Here is an 11012-nt window from a genome sequence, read left to right as displayed (position 1 = left end):
GAGCCAGATCCAGCCTCTTCTTCTCAGAAACTCATTGGGTGATGTCAAAGTTTCGTTTTAGCGCCCCACGTGGCCCACATGTATAAAAATAGAATTGGGTCAAAAACGGTCCGGACCGTTTTCGGCACTTCTCGTTTGGACCCTCAAAAACGGTCCGGACCGTTTTTGGCATTCAATGTGTTAAGTACAGTACTTGAGTAAATGTGCTTAGTTACTTTACACCACTGCGTTTAGCAGACAATCCAGACTGACTTACAAGTGCGAGCTCGAAATAGCAAAGCAAGCATTACCTCTAGTCAATAAACAACAAGGTAAATAGTCACATACTGGAAGTAGAGTGCAGAGAGAACAGTGTAGGGCCTTAAAAGAAAACGCGTCAGCCCAGCAACCCTATGTAAAGCATAGGCCACCACCTAGGTTGCACATGAAATCTGCAGCCGCACTGAGGCCGCGCGACCCGGAAATGACCGTAATAATCCTAAACCGGGAGAAAAAAAATTTGTTTTTTTTTGGTGGCCCACCGGCCCACTTTTGTCCGGTATGCCAAATGGCCAGTCCGTCCCTGCTGCACGCTTGTTCAAACAAAGTTGACCACAACTATTCCATGTCAACATATGATGTTGACATTAAAAGGTCGGGTAAGTGATTTTCTTTGGTTAAAATAAGTGTTAAATAGCTCTATATTCTGAGTCTTTGTTCAATAATGTCCGTCTCTATGTCTCTCCAGCTCTTTATTAAACAGAAAATGCCTTTTCAGGTCAGGATATAAATTGTATCCAATCAGGATAGAGAGCTCAGTCAGGATACAGATTGAACAAGTGAAGTGGTGACACAAAGAAACGATCAGACACAATTGGAACTGGAACGCCATCAAAATGAAGCTGATCAATGGGTACTCTCTCCTGATTGGCTGAAAGTTGGGGAGACCGGGAGACTCCTGTTACTGAACAAAAAATCTTTAGCAATGAGTACTATCAGAATATAGTGATTTAACCTTTTAACAAAAAACTTTTTGTTTTCACCCACCTGACGTTACAATGTAGGCATTTAGCAGATGCTCTTATCCACAGCGACTTACAGGTGCGAGATCAGAGTGAGCGGAAGCATTCTAAGCACTCTAATCAACAAACAACAAGGTAAATAGTCACATAAAACGAGTGAGAACAATGTAGTGGCTCAAAGAATCTACTGTGTAGGATACAAGGTAAACAATGAACTTAGCGTCGGTCTAAACGACCTGCAATCTAAAGAACAGTGTGTGTGTGTTTGTGTGTGTGTGTGTTTGTGTGTGTGTGTGTGTCCATGCAGGCATGCGTGCGTATGTGTAAGTGTATGAAATATGGCAACGCCTGACATCAGCGCAGATTGATTTTGTTAGACCACCATTGTGTAAACATATATAAGGAAGTGGTCATAACATATCACATAGCATAATGTGGGCTATTCATTTTCTGTGTGACTTCATGGGGAAGTCCAGAGTCCCCCTGTCTTCCTCTTCTCATTAAGTTCAGTTCAGCAGAAAAGAAAACCCCACATATGGACACATTTGACAAAAAAAACATTATGATCAAACACATTATTTAATGTGATCAGATTCAGGAAATTCTCATTTTGTCGAAACGAGTAGTACATTATATGGTCCTAACCGCTTATCTATAACTTAAAGTGGCACTATGTAAGTTGTTTTAATGAATAGATTGTAACTTTGTCCAATCTGTATGTTAATACGATATCACTTATTACAATTGGGGTGGTTGTATTTTGTCTCCCTGCTCTTCTATTGAGACATTTAGATTGTGTCAAGGGTCAAGTCTCACCTAGACACAGGATCTAACACAAATTTTGACCTGATGGTCAAGATTAAGGCCGGATTCAGACTATGGTCCCGGGTGCGCACCCCGGACCACATGGCAGATGTTGTGATAGTGTGAATGTAGCGTACCGTTCCCCGGAACGGATCACCGTACCGTACTCGGGACCGCCTCCCGAGGTAGTCTCGGGTGCGATTGATGCGTCCTCGGGTACGGTACGCTGCAATGTGAATCCATCCGTACCGACAGGAGGAAGTGGACTGCTAATCATATATCATTTATATATTTTTATAATGACACATTATTTTTAGCTGGGTTATACCTTCTCATAGTTTTACTTGAATGTTGACAAGAAATAATAATCCCGCTAGTGCTTGAGTAGCGCGAGCCGTGAAAAAACATAAACAAAAAGCACATGTGTAGCGTAACGCTGCCGCTAGGATGAATATACCAAGGATTAGTCTGTGACGTCACTGCTAAAATACCAAGGGTGCGTCAGTGACGTCACTATCATATTGACAATAACAGAGACAACGTTACATTTTAAGGTTTTCGAAGACCAACGCACACACACTGCTTTGGTTGTGTATTGTTGTTCTGTTATTATTATAACTCAAGAAAACGTCAAGAACACAGTCAAACTTTATTATTCACTCTACACTCTGACAAGTGACTCTTCTTCTGTGAATGACATTGGCCGCGTTTCGTAGAGATGCTGCGTAGAGATCCTGCGCAGGTTGTACGACGGGTCTTACGTGCGTCCACACAGGCTGCGCAGTACCCTAGCAGGCACGTAGATTTCAGGTCATGCGTAGCCTACGCAGCTTGCGTAAGAGCCTGGGACCCGGCGAAACCTACGCTCTACCCTCATTAGTAGCAGCTGGTTGTGCCCTACGTGCTATCGGTTCCCACGTTCGTTACGTGTCTGCTAAAACTACATTCGGGAGACAGAATGGCGTATCCTACTCTCCTCCTACTCCTGGGAGAGGCGTAGCCCTGAGTGCTGTCCGACGCAGCAGTTTGTGACGAGCGCCCTGGGGCGCTCGTAACACCCATCGTAGCGAAATAGATCTATGAAAAGACCGACCCCACACCCACACACACACACACACACACACACACACACACACACACACACACACATATCATTTATATATATATATATATATATATATATATATATATATATATATATATATATACACACACACACACACACACACACACACACGCTGTCAACGCACTGCGACATGCCGTGTCTATAGCTTGCAGATCTGTTCTTTTGGGTAGGGCGGGCGGCTGCGCTGCTTCTAGCCCTGGTTCAGAGCGTTAGTGAGTGCTCAAGAGTAGTGATTTTGGTTAATGGTAGAGTAGGTGGGGTGCTGAGAGGCTTCCCACCTCCGAGAATAGACTTTCAACAACACAAAACAGCCTTTGCTTTGGTGAGTAGCGAAATGGTTTTGTTTATTTTTACTACTCTTGAGCACTCGCAGGGCAGCGGAATTCCTTGTACAAGCGCAGAGCGAGGGGTCTTCCAGGGCGTTAGAGGGAACTCACTAACGCTCTGAACCAGGGCTACGCTGCTTCGTCCTCTATGCATGAACCCGAAGTTTACAAATTGTACTCTCACGGATGATCCGATCGTCTGATAAAAATATTAAGCATATGCCAAGTTAACTAAAGGTATATAAATGATGCTGAGATAAACATGTTTCCTTAATTTCGAAGTTTTATAGTTAAACGTTATGATGAAAGTCCCCAGTTCCTCTCACAAAGTGACAGCTGTTGCGCTCGCCATGTTTATGAATGGTTAAAAAATCTTTTGAAAATAGCAGATCTACAAGCTCACAACGCTTCACAAGCTTGTAGATCTGCTATTTTCAAAAGATTTTAATACATATTAAATTTGGGAAATGGGACATTCTGCATTCCTTTACTTTTGGTATTTTAAGTATATTTCATTTACTTGCATAATGGGGACACTTTAGTGTTTTATTTACCTTGCAGATGTCACCTCACCGCTGTAATTTAATTCATAAATATATTATTCAAAAGTTGTATTTGGAGTGGACTGCTTCAGGACATCTGACAGTTGGCTCTGGTATTTTTATGATCCATTTCACTTTCGCAAAGGGTGTTTAAACTGCTGTGTAGCGTAGGACAGCACTACGTAGTTTACGTAGGCTTTACGTATAGACTTCGTCCAGGAGGTGTTCACGTGCATGCTGTCTCGCGAATGTAGTTTTAGCACACACGTAATGCCGTGCGCTTGAGAACCTACGACGATGGTGCCTCCTGAAGCCAGTTTAGATGGCACGTAGAGCACACACAGCTGCAACGAAGACAGGGGTTGCTACTGCGCAGGTGCGTGGAGGCTCTTACGCAGCTTCTAGGCTGCGCACAAGCTCAAATTCGTTTGGGAAACCCGGCCATTCTCTATCTCCCAAAGCCCCATAGTCAACAGCGCCCCGATGAGGCACATATTTACCATTACTGTTGAATGAAATGTACCCGGGTACGGAAGAATATTGGCCAATGTGAATGCTGGCCAGCTGGGAGAGGCCAATCGTACTCGGGAACGGTTCGAATCAATCGGACCCAGTCTGAATCCACCCTCAAATGTATCCCCTGAGCAAGCAGGCAGGCTCTATTAGCTCAATGGTAAAGAATTCATGAAACCAGGTTCAAATCCGGGGTAGAAGAGGAAAGTTACGTAGTGCAGCTTTAAATAATTATCTTTAAGGTGCTGTATATTTTTTTTCCAATAAAATGTTTTAGTTGTATTTCTGACAGTAATCATTGTAACAAGGGGTTGTAACAGGGGTCTCCCTGTCTCCCCAGCTCTTTAATGAACAGAACATCTTCAGGCGAGTTACACATTTAATTCAATCAGGAGAGAGAACACGTTTACCAGCTTCAATTATTATATTGTTCCAGTTCCAGTTTTGTGTATACTCATTCCATATGAGTTTTCCCTCCCGATTGGATCAAACTGGTATCCCGACCTGAAAATGTATGTTCTGTTTAAAGAGCTGGAGAAAGGGGGCGACCCCTGTTACTGAACAAACACTCTACACTACAGCAACAACTACTATCAGAAAATATAGTTAACATTTATGTTAAGAGAGGAAAATGACTTGTACGCCACCTTTTGATGTTTATCATAAATACTTCACCCATTAAGACCGGGAACGCATCTGTGTCATGTTAGATTTATTTGGCTTTTCAAAAAATAGCAGATCGCTTGTAAATCTGCTATTTTCTGGGGGGGGGGGGGTTGGGGTCCTTGACATGAAAAAAGTTTGAGAACCACTGATATTATAGCAACGTAAGTTTTAGTGCTCTGTGACGCGCTACAAGCTTGTAGATCTGCCATTTTTTGAATAGACACAGATGCGTTCCCGGTCTTAATGGGTTTAAAATGAACACATTACCCCGATTCCACTGTGGCGTCGCGTTCCCGTGAGCTGTGAAGCAAACCGTCCGCACGTGAACAACGTTCCTCCGTTCCTCCTGTAACAGATAGCGACAACAAGGGTGATGGTAATGATGACGATGGTGATAGTAACGGCAGCGCGCCTTCGTCCATGATAAAGCCGCTCTCGACCGAGCTGGAAACTCTGCTACACCAACACTGTGATGCTACTGCGATGTACACCACGGCAGCAATGAGCACACACTGTAGGTGAAAGTACACATGAGCGTCAGTGTCAGGCAGAAACCTTGTATCTCCATTCTCCAACTTTAGATTTTTTACCCCTTTAAGTTAACCCATTAAGACGCATCTCGGTCATTTTAGATTTCTTTATTGGCTATTCAAAAATAGCAGATCTACAAGCTACGAGCTCGCGGATCTGCTATTTTAGAAAAATCGTGAATATGTGTGCAAATCTTTGAATGTGTATTTTTTTAAGCGAACATTTTGTAAAATGCTTTGTTCCAGGGACCCCCCCCCCAAGAAGCAAATATTTGAGTTACAAATGTTCGCTTTAAAAAATATTTATAAATTATATTCAAAGATTTGCACACATTTTCATGATTATTTTCAAAAATAGCAGATCTACAAGCTGCACTATGAGCTTGTAGATCTGCTATTTGTGTAAAGTGGTTACACAGATGCGTTCCCGGTCTTAATGGGTCAATGCCCTACTTTGACACAATACTACAGTGTCACACAAAAGTAGCACAACGTAGCCGATCTGCAAGCTCATTTGTGAGCTTGTAGATCGGCTGCTGTTTTTTAGTAGTAACAAGAGCCTGTGACTAAACAATAACTACATTGGGTCCGTTGGAACACAGGTTCTTTTTTTCCATTTCCTGAAAAGTAACTGTGTTGGACGTATGAGGTTTTCACCCGACATCACAGACACGATCGTCACTGTCGCTACAAACCAAAAGAGGAAGTAACACCGCACGCACACACACACACACACACACACACACACACACACACACACACACACACACACACACACACACACACACACACACACACACACACACACACACACACACACACACACACACACACACACACACACACACGCCACATGATACAGTTTCAATGACAACAGGAAGTCAGAATCAGTGTGGTGGGAAGGGTTAAGTACTCAGGTCTCTTTTTTTACTCAAGTAAAAACTGCCACCATTTAGAAATACTCTGTTATAAGTAAAAAGGCCTGTATTCCAAAAAATTTACTCGAGTAAAAGTACAAAACGTATTGGAATAAGTACTCATTATGAATAGCCTATTAACATTTCTTTTTCAAAATCTTTCAAAATTTGGCACACTTTTTCCAAAATATTGCAGCTCTACTAGCTCACCACGGCCGACCTTGTCGATCTGCTATTTTTTAATAGATGAAGTATACTATAGGGCTTAATTGGTTAATGTAGGTTTTGTATTAGTAATCTAAAACTACAAAGTAACTTTTGACTAAACCTGTTTTCAAATAATAAAAGTGCAATATTTGCCTCTGAGATGTAGTGGAATAGAAGTAAAAGTATTGACAAATGGATAGTACTCAAGTAAATGAAAATAAACTCAAACATTGTACTGTATTGTAAATCACATAGAGAGGAGGCTTCAGCTTTATGAGGCCTGTCACCATTATGATTATGAATCACCAGTAATCACAGAAAGTACCATTTACTCAACTACTACTGTAAGAAGGCAGGCGCCTGGATGAGCTGGACTCTGTGTGCTAATAGCTTCCATGCACACACACACATGAAATCATACACAAACACATTATGGGCATTCCACAAGTGTGGAGAGGACATTGCTTTCTTTTAAAGACCCTTTTAGATTTAGAATTTGACCTTTTATTTAACCCATTAAGACCTGAAGCCGGTTCTTCTACATGTCTCCTAAATCTCAACGGTATTCTGAAAAACATATGTTTCTATTTCAGTGGTGCTCAATCTTTTTCATGTCAAGGACCCCCAAAATGATATGTATTTGGCCGCGGACCCCCATCAAAATATTTTGTTCTAGGGACCCCCCAGAAGCAAAGATTTGAGTTTAAAAATGTTTGCTTTAAAAATATATATATATTCAAAGATTTGCACACATTTTCACGATTTTTTGAAAAAAAAATTTGACACTTTGGCTATTCCAAAATAGCTGATCTTCAAGCTCCTAGCGCGGCACTCGCGCTATGAGCGCGCTATGAGCGCGCTATGAGCGCGCTATGAGCGCGAGCGCGCTATGAGTGCGCTATGAGCTTGTAGATCTGCGCGCGCTATGAGCTTGTAGATCTGCTATTTTGGAATAGTCAAAGTGTAAAATATTGCTTTTTAGCTTTTTAAATAGGGCTTACTCTAATACTATACAATAATTAGCAACGGTTAAAAAGATTTGTTTTAACTTTTTAGATCTCTATCCTCCTGCTTTTTTGGAGTGCTCGGAGCTCTTCTTTGTTGTTTTTTTTTCAAAATGTTCTTTGTTATTGTCCACCACTGCGTATGACAAAGTACCGTCTAAAATAGGGCTGAAATGTTTAACTTTTCGCCAGATGTTTCTATTTTCAGAGCGATCCGACATTTAGAGGTTAGGTTTAGTGGTTGGAGTTAGCCGATCTACAAGCTCTATGATGCGTTGTGAGCTCGTAGATCTGCTGTTTTTTGGCTTTTAGGGTTAGGGGCAAAACAGGGCAAAACAACTGTAAAAGTGGCATTCCTAAAATCACCATCGTATAATGTTAATGTCCTCACAAGAACAGTACATGCGCGTGCGTGCGAAATAACGGCTCAAAATAGCTCACCGAGTACAGGAGATGTGCATAATTTCTGCCTGATTATGTACAGTATTAGCAGGGCGACTAACTAATACAAATGCTAATGCATACATTTGTTTATGCAAAACAGGCTCCTTGTACTGCAGTCGACTCATTATTGCTGTGGAGGGCTGCGGACCGCTTCGGCTTAATTAACAAATGAAGTCAATTAAAGGATTTTAGTTCATTATGTACCTCTTAGTCAGGCTAAGCCACCATACTGGGACTGGAGAGTTATCTGACACGTCGTCACTGTCGGTGGAAACCTTGTATATCCAGTTTTTAGGGAATAAAAAAAAAGGGGGGAAATTACCCGTTTTCCAAAGGATCCAATGTAGTTATTATTTAGTCACAAGATCTTGTTAATATTTTTTCATTGGTTCAATATTTATAAAAACCCACAGACACACTTAAACACTTTCAACTTGGCGTCCCTATAGGGCGAAAATAGCAGATCTACAAGCTCACAACGCGTCGCATCTTGTGAGCTGAGATCGGCTATTTTCACTATTTCAAAATATTTTTTTAAAAATACACACAGTATTTCATTACACTCATATCAGGGTTATTGGAATGTAGCCTGGGTAAACCCCTCCCTCCGGAAAACTCATTTTCATTTAACTCATTCACTGCCAGAACTTTTTTTTTTTGCGTTTGCCCACTGCCAGAAATGTTTCAATTTAAAAAAAAAGTACTCAGGAGCCAAGATACAAAATGTTTAAGTTTTAAGTTAACAAGGAAGTGGATTGGAGTCTAGATCTTCAACAAATCATATCTCCTTGGTCTTTAGGTTAAAAATTAAATAAATAAATAAGAAAAAAAAAAAAAAGAAAAAAAAAGATTTTTTTTTTTTTTGAAAAAATTAAAAGTCGTTTTAGTCGTTCTTGGCAGTGGGGGCTTAAAGGACAAAAGTCGTTTTAGTCGTTCTAGGCAGTGAATGAGTTAATGAGTTTTCCGGAGGGAGGGGTTTACCCAGGCTAATCGGAATGTATCTGACTTGTTTTCTTGTCCTTTCTTTATTTTTGATATTTTTTAGCTTTTGACCCCTTTTTCTCCCCAATTTAGTAGTTATGCGAATTAATTCCTCCCCACACACATTGCTGTGTGTTGTCACTGCTGTTGTATCCTACTGACTCACACCTGCCAGCGAGGAGCCCCCACCGGGAGGACGTAGAACCTTCGTCCTACTCCTCCTATACCGAACACTGCCTGCCGACAGGCGCCGCCCCAGCCTGTAGGAGTACGTGCCGTGACAAATCCAACTGCCGTACGCTAGTACAGTCAGTGCTACACAGTAAAACTGGCGAGAATAGAAATTGTAGACGTCGTAGGCATCCATTTCAAAGGCCAACTTGACGCTGGGGTTTGCTGTGATGATGGCCTTTAGGGCAAAACAAGGAATAACATGGAGGCCATGCCTCCCGTATACCCCCGCAGTTTGGCCTTCTGCCTATAAATAAAATGATATGCCAGCTGTGGGCCATGGCATATCAAGGTCACAGTGGCATTCCCGCCCACACACTGCCCCTGCTGATTGCTATATGCACTGTTTTCTCTGTGTTTCACTGCGTCTTTTTGTTAAGATTGTTTTGAATTCTTATTGGGGCAACATACAGGGCGAGTAGACAGAAATGGTGCCATATTGTAATGAGCATGAGTAGTGGTGGAAGCATGAGCAGTGGTGGAAAAAGTATTAAATTTTTTTTACTTAAGTAAAAGTATCGATACTGCAATGTAGAAATACTCTGTTACAAGTGAAAGTCCGGAATTACAAATTTACTTGAGTAAAAGTACAAAAGTATTGGTATCAAAATGTACTTAAAGTACCAAAAGTAGAAAGTACTCATTATGTAGAATGTCCTCCTGTCAAAATCTTTTGAAAATAGCAGATCTACAAGCTCTCAATGCGTCGCATTGTGAGCTTGTAGATCGGCAGATCGGCAGATTTTCAAAAGGCCGAAATGTATATAGGGCTGAAGTGGTTACTGTAGGTTTTGTAATAATAATCAAAACCTAAAAAGTAACTAGTAACTAAAGTTTTCAAATAAATGTAGTGGAGTAAAAGTATAATATGTGGATCCGAGATGTAGTGGAGTAGAAGTAAAAGTGCTGAAAATTGGAAATACTCAAGTAAAGTACAAATACCTCAAAATTGTACTTAAGTACAGTACTTAAGTAAATGTACTTGGTTACTTTCCACCACTGAGCATGGGTGACGACCAGTTATATGAAGATAAAAGGTTGAAAATGGGTGCAGTGCTCCTTATTTACTGATTACTTTCCACTGATGGTCATGAGAGAGTCTCCTCTGCTTCACAATTCATCAACATTCTCATTCTCAATGAAGTAGAAAAAACTCCTGATCAAATCGTTCCTTTAAAGGGCCGTTAAATTAAAGTGTCTGTCATACATGGGTCCACACGCACACCCAGGAGATCTGTGCAAGCAAAGATTAGTGGAAAAGAACATCAATCCTTTTCTTTTGTTCCTGTTGTAGAATGTAGTCATTTTTGAGCATTAGTGACGACCAATTATATCTTCATATAATTGGTCGTCACTTATAATGCTTAAAAATGACTACATTCTACAACAGGAACAAAAGAAAAGGATTGATTTTCTTTTTCGACTAATCTCTGCTTGCACAGATCTCCTGGGACGTGCTCCTAATTTAGACCTGTTTAATATATCTCTGCTGTCTGGCAGGAACCAGCTAACTCCAAAATGTTCATTTTTCAGGAAATGAAAAAAAGTGGAGTTAGGAGGTTTTGTTCATCATTGATAAGAACAGCTGAATGGACCTCCAAGCTCACAATGAGGTTGGAGGTCATAAGGGGTTTTGTCAGAAGCGCTTTTTAATGCTTTTCATTGGTTCAATATATTTTTTTTACCAACACACAGACGTAAAGGGTGTTCAATAGCACTG

The 11012-nt window shown here is 41.0% G+C and overlaps 2 protein-coding genes across 2 annotated transcripts in view; one reads left to right on the top strand and one right to left on the bottom strand.

Annotated features, from left to right (window-relative positions):
* Positions 1-5458, bottom strand: part of LOC308075377 (uncharacterized protein) — a 19474-nt gene extending 14016 nt beyond the window's left edge. The window contains exon 1 of the mRNA XM_080415231.1: positions 5246-5458. Within this exon, the coding sequence (XP_080271357.1) occupies positions 5246-5400 (155 nt within the window). The 5' untranslated portion in view covers positions 5401-5458. The remainder of the gene's footprint in view (positions 1-5245) is intronic.
* LOC308076156 (nocturnin-like) overlaps positions 1-11012 on the top strand; it is a 459509-nt gene that overhangs the window by 132051 nt on the left and 316446 nt on the right. The window lies entirely within an intron of this gene.

The sequence above is a fragment of the Gymnoscopelus braueri genome, assembly GCF_963280865.1.
Source record: "Gymnoscopelus braueri genome assembly, chromosome: 20".
NCBI classification, from domain to species: Eukaryota; Metazoa; Chordata; class Actinopteri; order Myctophiformes; family Myctophidae; genus Gymnoscopelus; species Gymnoscopelus braueri.
This window is presented reverse-complemented; position numbering and strand designations above follow the sequence as displayed.